The sequence below is a fragment of the Microtus oregoni genome, unplaced genomic scaffold (genome assembly GCF_018167655.1).
Source record: "Microtus oregoni isolate MIOR12 unplaced genomic scaffold, Mior012 000004F_ref0000308, whole genome shotgun sequence".
In the NCBI taxonomy this organism is placed as follows: Eukaryota; Metazoa; Chordata; class Mammalia; order Rodentia; family Cricetidae; genus Microtus; species Microtus oregoni.
The window spans coordinates 36,172,894-36,195,103 of NW_024543063.1; the positions used below are offsets into that span (position 1 = coordinate 36,172,894).

Here is a 22,210-nt window from a genome sequence, read left to right on the forward strand (position 1 = left end):
CTCGATATATGCATCTCCCAATCAGCAGTTAAATTCTTCATCTTTTGGGACCCTCAGCAGCACTCTCCCCTTTCCTGTCTTAAGTGGGTGTCTGTCCTCGCCACTGCCATTTGGGCCATAATGACTCTCTCTTCTTGGAGGAACAGCAAGTGTTTTCTCTCCCCACTATGGGGCTCGCTGAAATTATAAATCAGGTCCTACCCTAAAACCAAGACAAAAGGAGAGTCTCCTTGACCTTGAAATTGTGAGCAGTGTGTCCTAAGATCAGAGAAAGCCACCGGTGTCATCCATTCTTACAGGGGCCGTTTACATTCATTCATTCATTCATTCCTGCTTCCGAGACCCCTCGGTGGTTCTGGCGTGTGCCTCCTTACCTTCGTCCTCAACCCTCCTTACCAGTTCTATGAACTGCTGAGTATCCTAATAGATCTGTTTTGCACGAGCCACTTCAATACCAGGTACTTGCAAACAAGTGAACAGCAATATGAAGTGGTACTTAATATGCCAGCTGCCTTGAGTCACTGGGGCAGCGCTTCCTCTGCTGGCCCCGGACTCATCCACTCTTAGCGCCTGCACTGGGAAAGAGGTGAGCTGCTGCAGGCAGCTCTGACATCAGTGCTGCAGAAACGAAGGGGAGGAAGCATGGAGGGGGGGCGCGGAGAGCGGGGCCCTTTTCTTGATGGAGCTCAGGACTGTGTCTTGAGGAGACTCAAGACAATTCTGATCACAAAACAATGTTTTCTTAGTTGTACATAATCACAGAGGGTTATCGCATATGACATCTCTATCTTGTGTCTATAATTTAGTGCCATTAAACTGATTAAGAAGTTACCTCCCCTGTGGGGAGTCAGTCAAAGCCACAATGAGACTGTTGGTATTAAATCACTTCTCATGTGTTACATTTTGAGAGGTAGGACCTTCGGGTATCCATATTAAGTATGTGCATTGTCAAAAATACAGAATATTTTTGAGTTGATCAGCTGAAAACTTTGGCCTTCATCCTCAAACAAGTGCTGAAGAACTGACATAATAATGTCAGTGTTTCAAGAAAATCAAAATCCAGTGTTCAAGTAGACTAGACATAACAGCAGTCCAAAGGAAAGTTTTGGTGCTTTTAACTACCTCTGCTGGTTGTACGCATACTATTATACCTACCAAGATAGATGGTTTCCTCTTCCTAACCCAAATCGATTCATCCTTCAAGAGTTAGTTCAGAGGCCCTCTAGTTTCCCCGAGGTAGATGAGAGACAAAGTCACTTCTTCACCTCTGTTCTCCAGCTCTTCTTTCGAGACCAGCCCTCCCCCGCAGAGGAGTCAAATTCAAAGTAAGAAAGCAGAATAGCAGTTGCAATGGCTTCTTGTTTTCTTGGCACAGAGTTTTCAGTTTTACAAGAAGAGGAATGGGTGGCAGTCAGCCATGGTAGCACAGTCGTGGGAATGACTGGGAGGCCTTTCCTTGGGCTAATTCCACTCTTTTCTTATCTGTCTCAATGTCTCTCCACTTGGGACACATTTTGCCTTTCCCAGGCCAGAGGGGCTCAGATACGCTTGCTGTGCCATCTCTGCTCAGCAGGCTATCAGTAACAACTGTAATTTATAGTTGGGCTATGGCCACCGTAACAAAATACTACAGATTTGGCTGGAGGGCTACCTTTATTTCTTACAGTTATGAGCAAAGTGGTAGTAGCTTTGGCTTCTCCTGTGGCTTCTTTCCTTGGCATATAGATGCTCACTCTTTTATCATACACACCTCTGGTGTGCTCAGTTTTCATCTTATAACAAGGCTGGAGATGTAGCTGAGTCGTAGGGCACTTGCCTGGGCTATAGCTCTGGTTTTCATCTCTAGCCCTCAAGAAAAGCAAAAAAAAAAAAAAAGCAAAAATATACCAGGCATGCTGGATTTGGGTTCACCTGAAAGGACTCCATTTAACTTAATTGCCTCTTTCTCTCCAAACACAGTCCCATTCTGATACAATGGGGTTAGGACTTCAATCTAACAATGGAAGGGGGCCTAAGTTGGTCGCATGTGGTTAGGCCAGTAACAAGGTAACAGGCAGTAAACTCGGGGACAAGAACTTGGTTCTAATTTGGGGAACTGCTATGCCCTATTCTTTGTACACGTCACCTCCAAGTCTTCACACAACATCATGTTCTTGACTTCCAAGTATTCCCACTTTCATCTGAAGAGGACCATCCTCGACTAAATTTAAAGTGACCCTCAAAGTCACTCCACACAGTAGCTTTCTTTCTTCCATGGTACTTACCACCTTTTAATGTACAGAGAGCCAGATCCGGGGTGGTAATGTGTTTTTAGCCACTTGATACTCTGCAATGTCTCACTCACAGTTATGAGTAAATGTGTTTCTGTAACCACTTAACACATTATGTCTTTATTTACTCCACTGAGAAAAACCTTCAGGGCTTTTAATATCCGGAATGCTTTATGAATCTCAGCTTTACCACCTTCTCCGGCAGGTTGCTTAATACACAGCAATGATGTGTTTCCTTGGTGTTCCTACAGAGTTCAGGAGCCAGCTCAAAAAAATGCTATCCACTGCATGCAAACAGCTAATGGGTTATTAGGTGTATTCCAAAGTGTGAACCCTGAGAACGGTCTGGGGGAAAAAAAATGTCTTCCGGGAGGTACAGTGAGCACTAAATAGAAAGGTTCTAAAGCTAATGCATCTATAATTGTTTGCCTTAATATAGGTCTCAAGGTTCTTTATTTTTAGTAATTTACATTTATTTGTTTTCAGGTGTGGGCATGTGTGAAGTCAGCGGACAACTTCTGTCTTTCCATCATGGGGAACCCAGGGGTCAAACTCAAACCCTCAGGCTTGGCAGCACTAAACCATCCCTGACCCCTTCACAAATTCTTTGTCGCCTTTCCTCAAGCTCTTGCTAGTTCCTGTTATTCTTCCTGTTTAAGAGAGAAATCCTTCCAGCTCAAAGATGCACAACAAACAGGTGTATGTATGTATAATTACTAGTCTTCCGTGGTTTCCTGTGCAGAGGTACAATGGCGCCGCGTCACTCTCGACACTGGGCTTGGGGCCCCCTCCTTCACTCTGTGACTGGGCTAGAACAACAACACCAGCGACTCAAGGGCTACCGGGAGTTCTAGAAAACGAGCTGCAGAGGGAGCAAACCAGTCGTGTTTTCAAAACTTTTAAACTCTGACAGCAACTTCAGCGGCTGAGCAGCCAGGACCCTTAGGGGGTCCCGGAGCCGCAGAGGCCTCAGGGAGGCCCCGCCCACAGCTCCAGCGGCGTCCCACTCCGTCTGCTTTCTTAGGGTAAACATGGGGACCCTGAATCGCAGTCGCCCCGCGGCAGCTTGCTTTCTTACCACATCTCCTTGGAGAAAGATGAACACCCGAAGGAGCCTAGCGAGAGAAGAAGCACAGCCCGCCTCAGCACTAGGCACATGGGCGTGGCGAAAGCGGGTGAAGGGGCGGGGCAACACAGCAGGGTGTGTCCAATGTGGGCGAGGCAGATATGTGGGCGGAGCTAAAGGGCGGTGACAAGGGAAAGCGACGTGGCGAGAGGCGGGCACGTTCAGTCCGACGTCACGGTCTGCGCTTGGCAGTGCGCAAGCGCGGTGGCGCGGCTAGCCTCAGGAAGTGTCGCCAACATGGCGTCTGAACGCAAGACTAAGTTATCCAAGAACCTGCTGCGCATGAAGGTGCGGGGCTTGGGGGTTGCCGGGGTGTCGGACGGGGCGGCTGAACTCCGAGATGTCCCTAAATGACTCGGACCGAGGCGACGGACAGGCTGGACCCCAGATGGGCCCTGGATGGCCGCGGCGCGCGCTCCCATTCATTCGCTCATCCTGCGGGGCACTGGGCACCAGGGTGATATTCTGCTTAGGCAGACTCGCCTGGAGCCCGAAGCCCGTGTTAGGGACGGAGCTTGCCCGAACATAAGAGCCGGAAATGTTGTCTGGGGTGACTACTGAAGTGTCAGGGCCGCCTGGGAACTTAGGCATCTCGCGAGAAGTGGCCCTTAAGAAACAACGTGAGAGGTTGTCTGGTAGTGTCCCAAACTAGGGAAAGTAAGTTCAGAAGTCGGAGAGGGAGAAAAGAAAACCACGAACATTTATTTCCAAGAACAAAAGGTAGCTCGGACGTCCGAAAGACAAGGAGCATAAAGCTAGTCTGGAAGAATTAGTGATCACGACATCCAAGGAATTTTGTGAGCCAGACTGAAGTTTTGTTCCCCATTCTCATGAGCAGTAGCAAACTGTTGAGCCTGGGAACAGCCTCATGTGTTGTTAGCTTTCAAGGCTACTTTTGACTGTACTGTGGATAATAGTTAAACACATAAGCTTACAGTCAGGAAGACCAGCAAAATGTGAGTCTACCAGTCTTAGCAGTTTGTGATCATACTGATTAAAGAGAAATGGAGTGGAACTGGGAAGCACTGAGTAACCTCAGCTCTTGGAATAAGCCAAGGGAGAGTGTGCTGAGCAGCCAGGGTGGACACTGCAGATCTGCCTCTTGACTTGAAAATAATTAAAGCAGTTATGTTCCCTCACCCAAGGGAACGAGATCCAACTGGACGTGACAGGTATGTGGGAGAGCATTGCCCATGTTCTGTTTGCCTTAGCTCTATTGACAGAGGTCTTTGTGGTGGACAGGAGGTATTTTGCTCAGCCAGAGCAGTGCGTACTAGAAGGCATGGAGCAGAGAGGTGCCTAGGGAATCCGGGCCAGGCCGTCTGTCAGGGAGAACAATAGGGCAAGCATTTAGTCCTGACTCACTTCGGTGTTTTTTTAATTAAAAGTTTTTCATTATTTTATATATAAGGGTGTTTTGCCTATGTGTATGTTTGCATCACATGAGTGCCTGATGCCCAAGGATACAGAATAGGATGTGCAGTCCCATTGAAATGGAGTTACAGAGGGTTGTGAGCCCCATTATAGGTGCTAGGAGTCCCCTGGAAGAGCAGCCAGTACTCTTATCCACTGAACCATCTCTCAGGTCCTTTTTTTTTTTAATTTATTAGATTTATTGTGTGTGTGTGTGTGTGTGTGTGTGTGTGCGCGCGCGCGCGCCATGGCACATTATAGACAATTAACCAGTGTCATTTTTCCTTCCAAGTGGGCCTGAGGATGAAACTCAGGGTGTCAGCCTTGGCAACAAGCGCCTTTATCCATTGATCCATCTTGCCAGGCCCGTCAGTATTCTTGAATTCCTCTGTCTAGGGCAACTGTTTAGGATGAAGGTAGTTCTGGTGGGAGAGAAGGATTGCGTAGAAGGTTTGCCAGGGTGGCGGTTTGGGTGTGTATGGTATTTGTTTGTGGTATGGTCTTTTCTGGACCTTAGGACTTAGCACCTTACAGAGTGCTCTCTGTAAAGGTCAAGATAGTAAATATTCTAGGTTTGTAGGCCAGCGAGGACCCGTGCACTACTGAGCTCTGCCATTACTGCCGAGAACTAAATCAGCATGGCTATGTTCCAGGAAACCGTAGACAATAGAGATCCACCCTGAGGACTGGACTTTGCCAGAGTCTGCTCTGGGCCCTCATTTTGGTGTGTGGAGAATGAAATTGCTAGTTGAGACGCTGTAGAGCCAGCATTGAACTTCCTACGCCTAGCTGTACTCTATTCACAGCTATAATATGTTCCTTCCTCTGTCCCGTGTAGACATGTGTGACTATCTGTGTGCCTTAAAGCGTCTGCTGAGGAGAAATGGAAGATACAGGGCAGTTAGGATTACACCAAGAGCCTAAGGGGCAGCATTGGGACCCCTGTACTTTGAACCACAAGGAAGTCTAGAAAGCCAAATTAAATGCAGGTTCATTGATAACTCAGAGCTCCTTGTCTGCCAGGTGGCCTGCGCAACCATGAGCAAGGGCATTGACGCTGTTTGTTTTTGTTTTGACAGTTCATGCAAAGGGGCCTGGACTCGGAAACCAAGAAACAGCTAGAAGAGGAGGAAAAGAAGATGATCAGCGATGAGCACTGGTACCTGGATTTGCCAGAGTTCAAGGAGAAAGAGTAGGTTTATTGGGGTTTGTAGCCATGGTTTTGGAAACCCTGTGGAGTGCAGTGCTTCCTGTTCTAAACACTATCAACCTGTGTGTGTGCCACGTGAATGCAAAGGCCCAAAGGTGGGCTATGCGGTTACACCTCACCAGCTTCGTTTCTACAACAATCCTTTGGCAGGTCGAGATGTTTGTTTGTTTGTTTGTTTTAACCAGTACTACACTGAATGTCATTCATGTCACAAACATTGCTGCACTGGTAGTCTGTCCTAGGCTAAGCATTTCATTTCCCTTAGTTAATCAATACTCCCAGCAACCCAGGGTCCCTTTTGCTGTTGAAGAGCTGGAGCTTAAAAAGGTCATTAGCCCAGAGCCACCTGCCTGGAGAGGCGGAAGCTGGGTAATACCTGAGGCAGTTTTTCTTCCTCTCCCAAGCCTATCTGGTGCTTGAAAGGCTTGAGTTGGAGAGTGGTAGGGTCACCTCATCTGTTCGTCCAAATGCTGGAAGTTTTGTGGCATTTTTGTATAGGCAGAGTTTTCCTGTCCCAGGGGCCTCTTCCTAATTACCACACAGAGGCTTATATTATTTATAAATGCACAGCCAATAGCTCAGGCTTGTTAGTAGCTAACTCTTACATTTAATCAACCCATATTTCTGTTTTTTACCATGTGGCTCATGGTTTGTTACCTCATTTTCTACACATCCTACTTGGGGGCTGACTGGCATCTCCTCTGACTCTGCCCTCCTTCTTCCCATCATTCTGAGTTTGGCTTTCTCACCAGCTACTGACCTGTCAGCTTTTTATTAACCCATGAGAATAATACATATTCACAGTGTACAGAAGAATTATTCTACATTTTTCCTTGTTTATTTTCTTACTTCAGCATGGTTTATTACTTATACTTTTGTTGAATGGCTGAATGCTTTACCTATAGTTTTTAGGTACATATATGTCCTTCTCTTTTCCCCCTGTTAATTTGCTGTTTGGTTAGCCATATTGTTCTTCTTTTTTATTATTCTGACTTTCTCTAGTCCTTTGGGATAGTGATATATTCTCCTTTGAAGAGAAAGTCCAGATTCCCCAGAGTGATGAGAAGTAACTTTTTTACTCTGTGTGCTTCTTACAGGCCCATTGATCAAGACGAAGATTTTTCAAGACATAATATAAATAGGAGTGTGCAGGGGACTAGCACAGATGAGGACCCCAGGAACAGTGTGAACAGGAGTGTGCAGGGGGAGCTAGCACAGATGACAAACATAAGGACAGTGTGAACAGGAGTGTGCAGGGGACTAGCACAGATGACGAGTGTAAGGACAGTGTGAACAGGAGTGTATAGGAGGGTCCAGGGGGCCCAGAGCTCCAGCTTCCTTTCCTTGCATTATTTGATGTGTGCCCACCACCCACACTGAATAGACGTGATGAGAACAGCTGTCTCAGGAAAGTGCTGACTTGTGCCTTCCAGGCATGGCCTGCTATGTGTTTTGGTAGATGCCTATCATCAGCAGGGTTAGTTTCTTTCTCCCTGCTTGCTAAGGGCAAGTTATATTTTTGTTTTTTAACAAGAAAAATATATGATTATTGTTTTCTGTCAAAATGTCAGGAATTGCATTAATTTCTGAATATGAAAACCATCTGGGTTTTTTTTTTTGTGTGTGTGTGTGTATCAGGAGAGCAAGAGGTCTTGAACTCTCAGTCCTCCTGCCTGAGCCTCTTGAGTGCTGGGATTATAGACATGTGCCAATGTGCCTGACCCATTTAGTTGTATTTTTTTCTAGTTCAGTTCCATAATTTTTATTAATAATTTGTGGCTATATTCATAAAAATGTAGCCTGTATATCATCTATAATATCTTAGGTCATAGGTCAGCTACTAAGTGTTCATACCTCCTCTCTTTTCCCAGTTTGTGTAACACTTATAGTATTTCCTTGTTTCTCTTGGGGTGCTGCTCATATTTCACCAGTGAAGTGATCCACGCTCTGAAGTATTCTTATCCAGAAGATTTTCAGTAAGGAATTCATATCCATTTTCTCTAATAGAGCCAGGCCTGAACTCTGCCTTTGATGCAGGGCAGGGTTTTCCTCTGCAGTTCATGCCAATCTCAAACTCAGCACTCCTGCTTCAGCCTCCAAGATTGGGGCTGTGGTATTCCCATCATGCCCGTGGCAGTGTCCTTCTTCAGACAGGTTTCTATGATTGTGGGATTCCTATCTGGTACTTTCTTGTAGTTTCCACTTAAAATTTGGGCTTTTTTTTTATTGTTTCTTTTTTTTTTTCTCTCGAGACAGACAGGGTTTCTTCTCTGTAGCTTTGGAACCTGTCCTGGAACTAGCTCTTGTAGATCAGGCTGGCCTTGAACTCACAGATACCCACCTGCCTCTGTACTGGGATTAAAGGCGTGCACCACCACCGCCTGGCAGCCTTCATATTTTCATTGAAATTCACAGTCATGTTTATAAAACACTTAAACTTCTTGAACTGTTTTTTAACTAATTCCATCATCTCTTGATGTCCTGTGAGTGAGGACTGTGTTTTCCTGCTCCTTGCTTGTCTGGTGGTTTGTGTGTGAGGGTGAACATTGCTGGTTCTCTGAGTGTAGTTGTTTCCATTAAGAAAGGTAGGATTTTGTTCCATTAGACAATTGACTGACATGCCCATCAGCTCACTGTTTGTGATGGTGAGTTTTCTCATCTTTGCCCTGACTAAATTAGCCATCCTCCTAGGTTGGGCCTTTTGCCTAGGTATCACAGGGACTCAGCTTGATCTCTTCTCCACTGGACAGAACTCAGGTATCCTCCTGTTCTGTGCATGTTGTGTTTGTTCAATGTATATGGCAGGATACACTTTACTTCCCAGATATAATAGGCTAGAAATGTCCTTGCCCCAAATAATAGATACCCAGGACTACATCTCTCAAGCATGTAACTTGTGGTAAGAAAATGCCTTGCTGCTGTGATTAAGTTAAGGATCTTGAAGAATAAGACAATCCTGGATTATCTGGGTAAATTCTAAATAAAAATTTTGTTCTCTGGCATACTAGTCTGGTTTCCATTGCCATAATGAAGTGCCTGAGTCTGGATGGTCTAAGGAGGAGAGAGATATATCTAGCTCACGATTCTGGAACATCAAGGGCATGACACTGGTATCCGCTGGGCTCTGTAAAGAGCCTGGTGTGGAAGGACTTTGTGAGATCAGAAGTGGTGACTTGAGGCAGGATGTCAGGGACACAGGTCAGGCTCAGGCTATAGAAGTCTGACACGAGAGCTGACTCCAAAACCACCTGCTTTTTGTTTTTTGGGTTTTTTTCTGAACGTGGTACCCCTGGTGACCTGAGGCCTTTGTGTGATGTAATTTCTTGCAGAGATCGGAGGGTCTCCCCGTGCCTTTGCTGACTGGCTGGATCAGCTCTTACTTCTCACCCTGGTTAAAGATCTCACTGTGCCCTTACATGCTCCTTCTGAGACCCGGAAGCTAGATTTCCATTCAGTCTTGACCTCTGCTTCTGCGCTTGGTTGTTAATACGAGTTTCTTCTCCTGCTCAGGAGTTTGATTATAGAAGAGCAGAGCTTCTCACTGTGTGAAGATCTTCTCTATGGAAGGATGTCATTCAGAGGATTTAATCCCGAAGTTGAGGTATTAAATATAATTGCTTTTCAAATTTAAAAATTTTTTACAAGTGAATTTTTTCCTGCCAATAATTGAGCTTCGGGCTCTCCCCACCAGGTACCATTTCTTCTCATTATGTGAAAAATAACAAGTCTTGAAATATTGCCATAGCTACTTAAAGAAATTGCAGCGTGGCAGTCTGGTTTTATGGAAGAATTGAGTGGGTAATTTAATGTAGCAGTGTGCCGTCCCTGATGCTGCCGCCACGTTAGTTTCCACTCAGTCTTTCACGGGAGCGGCAAGACTATTCATACGCTGCCGTTATGAGGAGTTATTTTCCGGCTTCTGTAAATGTCTCATTCTTAATGGAAAAATGCTGCTTAAAATGGTGTCATTTCACTTAGTAATGGATGGGTTTTAATCCAAGCTGTTAAATAGATTGTTTTGATTTTTTTTCTTTTTTCTTTTTTTTTTTTTAAGTGAATCTTTTGGAAAGTCTGTTTGAAAAATGAATGTTCACCTTGTGGCTGGGCTGTTGGTTTAATCTCCTGACTCAGCATCACAGAGAAGCGGGCGTTTACTATGTCACACTTGGAAGAACTCTGGTGCCTGTGTCAGGAGCCCTCCTGGGAACTGACCCACGCAGACGTATGGTGTGAAACCTTTAGCCGTGGCTCCTCAGTCTAGGCGCTGACATGGTGGCTGTCCTGGATGGTAATGGATGACCTAGGCTACCCCCTAAACCTGACCTCCACCCTCTACATGCCAGGAGCACACATGCTTCCTTCAGCTCAGCTGGGATTAAAAGTGTCTCTGGCCATGGTCATCTGGCCCCTGGTGGATAGAACATCCCCAATGAGAATCACTTTTCTGGATGCCTCTGAAAAACCACAGTCACCTAAGCCCACACCACAGTTTATTTAAAGGTGGATCGTTGATGGAGGGAGTGTTTTTATGGAGGAGATATATGTGGAATGTACTTATAATCCAAGTGTTTTGTTTATACAGAGTCCACACTAATGTTTGGGTTTAGTATTCATTTTCTCTGTCCCAGCCTCCTTTAAGTTTTAAATGGGCAGGAGACTGTGGGGCAAAAAGAAAAAAACATTTAGGGGTCATGAATCTGTTGTTCAGAGAGTGGGGTTTAGGTGGGCAAGCCCCCCAGAGTGTCTCCTCAATGCAACCGTTCAGGTGTAACACCTCAGAATTTGGTGTGCAAGATGTTCAGTCACTGGGCTCCGCCCTAGAGTCTGTTCTCTCAGCAAAGGTTAGTGAGAGAAGGAGGTGGGCAAGCCCTCGGACAGCGTCTGAGACGCACTGTCCACCCTGAAGTGTGGGAGCCTTCAGCTTTCTTTACTTCTTCTTTCCCCTCTCACTGTCAACCCTGTGCCCCCTTTAATATGAGTGACAGGTAGGGTGTGTGATCCAAGAGACAGCTTACCTGACACTGAGCCAGCCGTTCTTAGGTTTCCCAGCTGGTGCCGTTGGCAGTTGTGGCATGAAGTTCTGCACAGAACCTCTTGAGTTTCGTCTAATCTCACAAGTGGTTCTGTGCGTAAGTGTCTCTGTTAGAAGACAGCTTTGACACCAGGCCTCCCTGACGCCAGCACGGTGTCTTTTTCAGAAGTTGATGCTTCAGATGAATTCCAAGAACAAAGCAGCACCAGAAGACAACGACGAGACCGTGGAGGTCGATGTGTCGGATGAGGAAATGGCGAGAAGGTAACTGTGCCTAGGAGTCGCCCCATTCTCCATTGCTCTGACTGCACGCTGTGCAGTGGGGAGATGCGCACACTGCCCGTTCCTAATGACCCAGTGCCTTCACGCTGGAGTGTGCTGGCCGTGAGGACTCGGGGCAACTGCCACCTCCAGTGACTGTAAACGTACTTCTCAGTTTGTTTGGGGGATACAGAAACAAAACCAGCAGAGAATTTAATCACCCTTAGTCAGTTGCGTGCATTTTTAACTCAGGCAATCTCTTTTTATCATAAATTTTGTTTTTCTTGTTTTATTTGGCTTGATGTTTTTGGCAAGCCTTGATTCCTACTTTTTTATTTGAAATTAAATTTGTGCTGTGTATCATCCTAACAGATATGAGACTTTGGTGGGAACAATTGGAAAAAAGTTTGCCAAGAAGAGGGACCGAGCCAATTACGAAGAAGATGAAAATGGAAATATAAAACCCATTAAAGCAAAGAAGATGTTCTTAAAGCCCCAGGATTAAAATGGATGCCTCCGATACAGCAGATGCCTGTGAGCACGGTGTGGTTTGCAGTCACCCTTGTGGCGTCTGTAGTGGTTAATACTCCAGTGTTTACCTGTAAAGAAATGCGTAATTTTGGAAATGTGCTGTTCTTGAGACAGATGTGTACTGGATGTTATACATCCTTTTAATGGCGTTCTTCAGGGTCTTCAGATGTATGGGCACATGCCACTCCCTAGGTTTTGACCTGATTTTGATTGTGTGTATGTACACACAGACAGGACACATATGAACAGCTCCCTAGCTATTGTCCTGGATTGACTTATGAACTAGTATCGCATAGTTCCAACTGCCCTTATATTTATAGTTTACTTTTTGAATCATGTCAAGCCAATTCATACATTCACTTTGGACTCAAATATTTGGGAACTTTCCAGAAGTGATTCACCAGGAGCAGATCTGCCTCTCCAGCTGAAATGTCTGATGCTGCCAGGTTTTCTCATCTATAGTGGTATAGGTTTTGTTTATTTAAAGCAGTCACTTGGGTCATTTTTCTAATATTCAGTAATAAACATCTGTTTTCTTATACTTTTCTGTTTTTTTACACTTTGAAACAATTTTAGTCCTACTTAGTGATACAGCCTTATACAAATAATAACTTATAAAGACTAGCCATGAATTGAGAATGTACTGATGTAAGATTGAACCACAGAAGGTTTCCTGTGTCCGTCATGAGCAATTACCAGTTTCTCAGGGGACAGTGTGATAGAATTTAGCACTATGATAGAATAGAGCCTATTCTAAGTACATCAGCACATGGAATTGTCTGTCTGTCTGCCTGTCTGCGTGGAGATATGTGCTGAGAACTTGCCTTTCTCTGGATCTCTGGACTACAGCTGTTGTGTGACCTCGGCTCTGTGAGTTATGTGTTGACTTTGCCACCCAGTCAAGAATACTCAGGTAGGCCTGTGACCAAAGAGACAAAGTGAGCCTCCTAGGAAATGATCCTGCACCAGCTGGGACTCCGCTCCCTTTTGAAGATACTTTTTGTACCACAGACATTTGCAGTTATTAAGGAGAAATAAAGATGAATTTCTCCTGGCAGTGGTTGCCTTATATTTAGAAGCATTGTTTGTGTGTTGACTGTGTGAACCAGCAGTGAGCTCCAGCAGATAGTGAGCTGTGCCTTCTCAAATTTGAATTTGCCCTCTGTTTGTGGTGGTTCTTAGGAATGGGGGAAGGCTTTGTTTTTAGGAATTCTGGAGGACACCACATCTGAGAATTCATAAGCACCTAATCAGTGATAAAGTATGCACACCACACCCAGATTAGAAACCATGCTGATCCAGTACAGATGTAGAATCATCTTTATGCTGTGTTGTTTGGGGCATAATGAGAAAGTCAACATTCAACACAGGCCCAACTTTCATCCCTGAATTGTTTGTTTTGAGACCCAGCCTTCTATGTAGACTTGGCTGGCCTGGAATGTGCTGTGGAACCCAGGTTGGCTTCAAACTCACATAGAACTGCCTGACTCTTCCTCCCCAGTGCTGGGATTTAAAATGGGGCCACCACACTCATCTTTCCTGAATTTTTTTTTTTTTTACCTCTGTTGGGTCACAGTTACTGATCCCATGGTTCCTAGGGATTAGTCATACCTGCCTTTGGCATTTGCTTGGGGCTGAACAAACCTCATTTCTCTGACGCCAACCAGCTTCTTTCTGAAATACATCAGTAGAGATGAAAGGGAAGGCTGGAGGAGATCAGACAATCCTTTCACGTGCTTCCTCTTTGTCCCTATTCCTTTGTCCTTGTGGTTGTTGACACCAGTCCAGAACAGCCCATGATCCCATCCCAGTGCACCTATAAAGAGAAGAAAGGGTAAAAAACAAAAAAGATTGATTCAGTGTGTCCATACTGAGGAGGGAACAGGTAAAGGAATCCAATCCAGTGACTCCCAGTGCCTTTGGGGAACTGATAGGAACTGAGATTAAATAGCAAGAATCAGGACAGGGCAAGAGGTCTGCATAGTTCAGCACTCTGAGTCAAGGTGTTCTCTTGGATCCAGTTCTCCAAGGTGGTCCAGAGTTCTTGCTGCTCTCTTGTGAGGGAGTTGAGGTCTGGTTCTTACAACGTGATCACTTCTGCTCCAGGGTGCAGCCTCACCATCGTGGAGGACTGAACTCACTTTGGGTGGGAACCAGACTGTCTTTGTCCTAATAAGGAAATCGAAGGTGACTTGCCAGTTTAAGATAATGACCTACCTGTGTGTCCCAGGTAGACAGGGACACAAAGAACAGGAAGGAGATAGATTTAGGGAGACAGACACTGAATCCTCCCAGTGCCTCTACAGAGTCAAGCAGGAGGCTGAGCCTCAAAGACACAGGCAGACACAAAGGCAAAGACGCCATCTTTGTCTTGCTTTTAGTCCCCTTGTGGGCTCAAGTGATTTTTAGCAGCAGTTTCAGGTGCTTGTTACAGCACCGCCAGCAGCATCCAGTGCCCACTCTGATGTCTGCCTGGTACCATGGCCCATAGCCCCCGATTCAACACCAGGGCTCTGGTGTGACTGGTATTCAGCTGCTAAGTGTCCAGGCTTCTGCCCTCCTCCTGGGGATGGCAGGACACCTTCCTCCTCTTCCTTTTTTTTTTCTTACAGTACCTCAGTGTCCAATTCTTTATTTTGAATTCCCTATAAATAGTAAGGTGGTGGAGAAACTAGAGCGAAATATGCCAAATTGGTCTATTATTTCAAGCTGAGATTGCTTAAGGACCTGCAACTTCTTGAAAGGGTGTTTGGCCTGTCTTGCACCACAACAAGCCATAATGTTTGGGCAAGAATATCCTTCACCTGCCAATGGAAATTAATCACCAGAGAATGGGAACTGGAACTTGTAGGGTAAAAGGGGCAGCCAAAGAAACCCACCCTGGCCCTGAAACCAAAACTAGTGAAACACACACACACCCTGGCCCTAAAACCAGAGCTAGTGAAACAAACACTTGAGCCCTAAACCTAGGAAACACACCTTGACTCTGAAACCTGAGCTAAAGAAACACACTTGGACCCTAGAACGAGAGCCAGTGAAAGAGCTATGCCTTAGCCTTGAAAATAGAGTCAAAAGGCTAAAAAGGGCCAGTGAACGAAACAGTTTGATATCCTGAAACCAGAGCCAACTCTGCCCCTGACCAACTAAACCAACCAATTCCTGAGCAGGAGAACTAACCAATCCCTGAGCAGAAAAATATCCCTGGAAAAAAATCTGCCCTTAAGAAGCCCTATATAACGCCGCCTGTTCACTGGGATGTCTTTTCCCACCCTGGGAGAGGCAGTCACTCTCCTGGACTCCTTCCCAAATAAATCTCTTCCTCAAAAGAGTTGTGGGTGAAGGTCTTTCACTAGCGTGGAGCAGAAGAACTTTCACTGACGTGTTTCCTTTACCCAGCTGAGCAGAAAAAACAGAAGAAACAGTTACATCTGCTGGGAAACTCCCTTAGGGGTAGAGCAGAAAAAGTCACTTTTTGTCAGAGCTGGAGGAGATCACTACATTTCTGCAGGGATTTCCCCTTTAGCAGAGAGAAGTAGAAGAAGTAACATCTTGGGCAGGGGCTGAACAGAGGAGAAATGGATAGCTCTGCTAGGACGTTCCCTTAGGAGAGCCGAGCAGAGCTCAGCTGTAAAGACTCTAGAAGAGGAGCAGGATGGTTGCATCCTGCAGGGAGACCATCCCCACCACACCCCAGCTTCAAGTATAGCCTGGATCCCTGACAAGTCAGGATACCTTTCCCTCCAGAACTGTCCCTTTGCAGCTCCAGCCTCCAGAGCGGTCCCTTTGCAACTCCACGTGTAGCCTAACTTCCCAACAAGTCGGGATACCTTTCCCTCCAGAGCTGTAATACTCGTATCCCCGATGTAAAACTGTCATCCCAGATCTTGATGAGGAACACCAACTACCATGGACTCATGAACAGATACAAAATTCAGTTGGAAGCATAGCTCATTTCAATTGTGCATACACGCAGTGGCATCCCACGGGCTTCTACCCTCCCCTTTAGGACATCGCTGGAATTTATACTGCCCAACCCTAGATCTTCACTGTCCTGTTGGTCATCCTTTCCCAAGTTCTTAGTCCAAATGATATATAAACGCCATGCGTTGGTCATTTCTCTGAACTCTTTTCCCTTATGCAGCTTCCCAGGACAAGCCAACTTAAAGCCATTAAGGAGGGTGATGCTTGTCTTGTGATTGAAAGACCCTCAGAGAGGACCTTTTCCTCCAATGAAGTCCCCAGAACCAGGACACTCCAAGTCCAGACCACAGGATGCAATTAGCAAGAGGTTTATTGAGTAAACACAGGGACCTGCGGGCAGCAAAGTCTTTCGGAGGACTTGCGCGCCTGCCAACTGGAGAGTGGGCTTTTTATAGGGAAGAGCAAAAAGCAAGTTTACAGAAGCAAAAGCGTGGTTATCGGAATGAGGCGGTGGGGAGGCATGACTGTTCCTATCTCATAGATATCCTGTTTTGCAGTCAACCTGCTTTGTTGATATCCTATCTTATTGACATCCTGCCCTGCAGTCTTCCTATCTCATAGACATCCTGCTCTCTCAAGCACGTGGGATGTTCTTACGAGAGCAGGCTCGCTGCTGATCCGGAGAATTTTTTTAAAGCAAACAGGACATTCCCCCGGGAGCATACTAGCTGCAGGTTTTGAGGAGGGGGTCTGTAGGGTCTTTCAGTGATGTCAGCACTCAGGAAACAAAAAGAACCATGAATTCAGTGCCAGCCTTGGTCAAATATAAGTACCAGATCAACCTGGGCTACACAGGGAGGCTCTGTTTAAAAGGGGAAGAAGAACATTGACTGGAAAAAACATGGGCCGGAGTAGACACTATGAAGATGGGCAGAATGGCTTAGCCATCCCAGTCGAAGGGCATTAATATGTTAGGCCAGTATTTGCTGCTGTTACCTAGCAATCCTGCCTTGGCCTCCTAGGTGCTGGGATCACAGGCGTGTGCCATAAATACTAAGTAATGAAGAAATCAATGAACAGCAGTCGGGATGATTTGGAAGCCTAACAACCTACAAAACCTGTGTAAGCCACAGTGCGGTGCAAAAATAAAGACCAACCAAGCAATGAAGCAAAAGCTTCTAAGCCCCAACTTTTATCATCCCCAAACCACCTGCGTTTTTGGCAGCGCCTCAAACGCAGGCCCAGGAATGCAAATACATTAGCATGTAAAGGAAGACGAGGTACAGGTGTGCCCTATTTTAACACCGCCTGGCTTGAAGAAGCGGGGCTCAATTAAACCAGCAGTTACAAGAGGACACCTGGTGTGAATGATGTGAAGTGCCTGTTTGACTTTGGGGGCAAGGACAAAGATTAGGGAGCCTACCAAGTTCTGCCTGGCTCGAGCGACTTACTGTTGCAGCATTCGCGTTTCGCTGGTTCTCGCGAAAGTTCGCGAAAGTTTATGAGCGACTTCCACGTGCACGTCTGTGATAGCTACACCACCTTACACTCTCGCTGGCAGTGAGGAAGGGGTCTCTTTTCCCGTGCCCTCCGTAGTATTTGTTGCCATTTATTTTCTAGCTCGTCGGTAGGTAGCCATTACAACTGCCGTGAGATGGACCCTCAAGGTTTTAATTTGCATTTCTTTGAAGAGACCACGTCCAGGCAACTCTTACAAAGAAAACATTTAATAATTACTTCATTACTAAATCAGTTTAACTGCTCACTTACAGTTCAGAGGTTCAGTCGGTCACGGCAGGGAGCACGGCGGCGTGCAGGCAGATGTGGTGCGGGAGCTGAGTGGGCTACATTTTACAGGCAACAGGAAGTCGACTGACACACTGGGTGGCATACTAAGTAAACGAAAACTCAAAAACCGCCCCCCCACAGTGACACACTCCCTCCAACAAGGTCATACCCACTCCAACAAAGTCACACTTCCTAATAGTGCCACTCCCTATAAGATTATGGGATTCTGGGGGGCCCTATGTTCAAACTACCACACTAAGGAATTGGAACACTTTTTCAAGTATTGGCTATGTGTGTGGATTTGACGATCAGAAGATTTATTCTTGGGGGGAGTGTGCTTATGTTTATAGCTGCCTATTCACAATAGCTAAGAAATGGAATCGGCCCAGGTGTTCATCAGCTGAGAAATGAGTAGAGAGAATGTGGCGTGCAGACAGGGTGGGACCTTACTCAGCAGTAAAGAAATGAAGGCATTGTAGCATTTGCAGGAAAATGCATGGAACTGCAAGTAATCATGTGAAAATAAGATTCAGAAAGACATCGCCACATGCTTTCTCTCATGTAGATCACAGTTCTTTTAGGTGTGTAGGTCATGAAACAGGAAGGGGTAAAAGATTGTGGGGTGGAGGAGTAACAAGAACAGAGGTGTCTCTGAAACAGTTGGATTATGGGGGAGACCAGTAGGATTAGTCGAAATAGGACGGGATCAGAGCATAGGAAGGGGTCAGAGCATAGGAAGGGATCAGAGCACAGGAAGAAGTCAGAGCATAGGAAGAGGTCAGAACATAGGAAGAGGTCAGAGCCTAGGAGGGGGTCAGAGCATAGGAAGGAGACAGCATAGGAAGGGGTCAGTGTGGAGAAGCCCATATAGAACCACATGTATATGCAGGTATAATGAAACCTATTTGGTAATTTTTTTTGGTTTTTTTTGGTTTCTCTGTAGCTTTGGAGCCTATCCTGGAACTTGCTTTGTAGACCAATCTGGCCTCAAACTCACAGAGATCTATCTGCCTGCCTCTGCCTTCTGAATTCTGGAATTAAAAGCTTGCGCTGCCAATGCCCAGCTCCTAACGGGTAATTTTTAAAACTAATTTTTTAAAAGGTGGTTATTGTTTCCCTTCCACGGCTGTCAGTAGAAATAGCAGAGTGATTTCCTGAAGCAAGAGCTTTATAACCAAACGGCTCCCTAATTTGCTTAATGTAAACTAGGTGGTGGTTTCTCGGGCAGGTGGCTGCTTGAATCAAAGGCTTGCATTTTGTTTGTGGCTTTGTTTTGACAAGGTCAAAACTCACTAGTAGCCCATGCCGGCCTTGAGTTCTTCATTCTTCTCACTCAGTCTTCCTAAGCGCTGGGATTTCAAGTGCGTGTCGACACTCGTGGTAGACTGTGATCAGGACTTTGCTCTCAGATTCCTCTAGCTCTCTCATGCTCACGCCTATTTCTAATTAAATACAGCCATTTGGTCCTGCCTAAGTGAAGGAGGAGAGGGGAGGCCAGGGGATGATGTCAGTGTCTTCCTCAATCACATCCAATGTCATTGACTAAGCAGCTACAGGACTGCAGCTTCCCAGTGTGCAGACCATCACTGTTGAACCGCCCAGCCCCAAATCATGTAAGCTCATCTAATAAACCCTCTGTTCATATACACTCATCCGATGATTCTGATCCTCTAGAGAAGCCTGGCTCAAACAGGATATGTTCTAACCATGGTCCAGAATCTGAAAACATAGAGAGAACTCCCCAACTTTTATGAAGGAATGGTATGTAAAATCACATATGGCTACTGTCTTAGGGTTTCTATCTCTGCGACAAGACACCGTGACCAAAAAGAAGTTATGGTGGAAGGGGTTCAATTGACTATCAGTCCAGCATTGCTGTTCATCATGAAAGAAAGTCAGGACAGGAACCCAAACAGGGTGGGATCTCAGAGGCAGGAGCTGATGCAGAGGCCATGGAGGGGTGCTGTTTACTAGTTCGCTTCCCATGGCTTGCTCAGCCTATCTTCTTACAGAACCCAGGACCAGCAGCCTGGGGATGGCATCACCCATCGATCACTAAATGAGAAAATGCCTTACAGCGGAACCTCAAAGAGAGTTTCCTCAGCTGAGGCCCCTTCGTTTCTGATGACTCTATAGCTTGTGTCAAGTTGACACACAACACCACCCAGTACAGACACCCAAGCACCTTCACAGATAACTACAAGGGAGCAGATGGTACCCAGGCCTGGATGCTACCTGGAGGGAAATACAGGAGGAGGGGAGCAGTTGCCGTTGGAGAGTGTCCCCCAATACCAAAAGCTTAGCCAGTGCCTGGTCTGATGCTGAACCAGGCACTCACTGGAATGTGGGATGGGGAACAAGATATCTCCCTTTGGCCCAGGAGGAAGCAGAGGCACAGGTGCGGGGTTCACCTACTCCCACACAACTTTTGAAACAGAGTGTTAGGATTTGGACTCTGACAAGAAAGCCATGCTCAGATCATGCCAACACTTCTGGAGAAGAGAAAGAATATTTTGGGGAAACGGGTCAAAAACAGCCTAGTCTTATAAGACCCTAATTTTTGTAAGCATAATGCATTTCTATGGCTGGTAATCTTAAATATTTCGTTTTTATTTATTTTCTTTTTTGCAGAGATGTATTTTATGTATATGTGCCTGAATGTATCTGTGTACCACATGCGTGCACGTACTCACAAGGGCCAGAAGAGGGCTTCAGATCCCCTGGAACTGGGGCTATCGGTTATTTTGAGCCACCATGTGGGTGATGGGAACCAACCAGGTCCTCCACTACTACTGAGCCATCTCTCCAGCCCCCATTATTTCCTTTTTACAAACTGACTTCCTGCACATGACGTGGTTTCCAGTCACATGAACAACCAGTTTTAGACACAGGTGATTATTTTGATGAATACGATGTTCTCAACACCTGCGACTCCATAAACACTGCATGCTTATCTATAGAACACATTCTTTTCCCGAAACGAATTGGGAAAGCAATTATTTAATGAGCGCTCACTTGACATGTAACCGTTTATCATCACATGTTTTCGTATGCCATCTTATGTGAAAGATGACCCTGTTTCAAAGCAGGAGTTCTGCCTCACTCTTTATTCAATTCAAGCCCCGAGTTCTTCAAGCAGTCCTTGCAAAAAGTGGGTATTTAGCAGATAATAGTGAACAGAATGAGAACTGCCTTTTATTACTCAAGCTATTGTAAGTGGTTTTCCTGACTCTCTTCTGTGAACTCGTTTTTAGTAAGTACTGGGCTCCACAAAGCTTCTGCATCCTTCACTGTTTCTATGGTAATTCTGTCTGTGTCTGACAGTGTCTATTCACAGATGCAAAATCTTCATTCATTCAAGGTCCAAGAATAATGGAGAATCAGCAGCATTTCCTCCAGGAAACCAGGAAATCATTAATTAGGGACATACGATTTCCTTCTTTCTAATTTTTAGTGTGTGTGTGTGTGTGTGTGTGTGTGTGCACATGTGTTCATGTTGGGGGACACTGCACATGTGCATGGGGGTAGCAAGCAAAGGCGTCATTCCTCATGCACTTCCATCTTTTGTTCAAAACAGAGTCTCTCACTAGCCTGCAACATGACTGAGAGGGCTATACTAGCTGGCCTTGAAACTTCCAGAGAGCTGCCCATATCTGCCTCCCATCTCCCCACGAAGGGAATTACAAGTGCACCCCATCCAACCCAGCTTTTTACATGAGTTCTGGGAGCAAGCTCAAGTCCTCATACAAATGAGTCGGTCTTTTTGGTGCCTGAGGCATCTCTTCAGCCTTATTGTTTTTGTCTGGTTGAATGTCCATACTGGATTCAACTCTTAGGCAGAGCAGGGGTGCAAGGCATCTGAGCCTGATTCCCAAAATTCCCAAAAAGCGAACCCAGAGCTCCCTCTGTCTGGTGAGACTGGAACAGAGGAATTTTAAGACAAAAGATTAGAAATGACAGATAGCCTCTTCCCATTGCTTGAGGGGGAGCTGTCTCACTTCAGAAAGAACTGTTTAATTTTTTAAAAGAAAGATTTAAATAAAGCCCAAGGCCCCCGGGGTGTAGAAAATGCAAACTTGGAGCATCAATATTAATGCTGCTTCTTAGGGTAAATGTTGACATGCATCCTCAAGGCCAGCATGCAGCTGGAGCACCTCTTAAACTCAAGTGAGAGAAATGGAAGAGCATGCCCCAAGACCTGCCTCACTGTGCAAGATGGGTTCTGAGCATTTTTAAGGAATCGTTATGAAATATTGGGGAAGAATTCTGACAGGCAGAAATGATGGGACATTAACTTTAAAAGGTTTCCAGCTGGGCGTAGGGATGCATGACTGTAACCCCAGCACTTAAGAGGAGGAGCCATGGGAAGTGTGCGATTGAGGGCAGCCTGGGCTACACAGCACAGTGAGAGCCTCTCGGATGAGCAGCCAGTTTTGCCATCTTCTTCGACATCTTGTTGCTTTCCGTTGCATTTCTCTGATTTCCTGGGGCTCTTTATGTGTCTCTGAGAATGTCACCCTCTGTGAGTTGGAAGAAAGAAAGGACTCCTAGGGAAGGATGGGATGGCCTGTGTAGATGTAACTACTGAGAATTTGAAGGGAAGAAAAGGCTGCCATGTCAAATTAGCACCCAGCCAACTCTTCCATATACAGAGTGGT

The 22,210-nt window shown here is 45.8% G+C and overlaps 1 protein-coding gene across 1 annotated transcript; it reads left to right on the forward strand.

Annotated features, from left to right (window-relative positions):
* The first annotated feature begins 3,547 nt into the window (after nt 1-3,547).
* On the forward strand, nt 3,548-12,887 carry Mphosph6 (M-phase phosphoprotein 6). Its single transcript, XM_041650300.1, has 5 exons — nt 3,548-3,684; nt 5,889-6,001; nt 9,530-9,620; nt 11,218-11,315; nt 11,685-12,887. Exons 1-5 carry the CDS (start codon nt 3,634-3,636, stop codon nt 11,815-11,817), a joined length of 486 nt encoding a protein of 161 aa, XP_041506234.1. The 5' UTR covers nt 3,548-3,633; the 3' UTR covers nt 11,818-12,887.
* Nucleotides 12,888-22,210: the final 9,323 nt, after the last annotated feature.

Bases quoted from the DNA above. Each gene is read 5' to 3' on its own strand.
- Mphosph6 (XM_041650300.1), top strand. From the start codon at position 3,634: ATGGCGTCTGAACGCAAGACTAAGTTATCCAAGAACCTGCTGCGCATG. The intron at 3,685-5,888 runs GTGCGGGGCTTG...TTGTTTTGACAG, and splicing joins AGAACCTGCTGCGCATGAAG to TTCATGCAAAGGGGCCTGGA. The intron at 9,621-11,217 runs GTATTAAATATA...TGTCTTTTTCAG, and splicing joins GATTTAATCCCGAAGTTGAG to AAGTTGATGCTTCAGATGAA.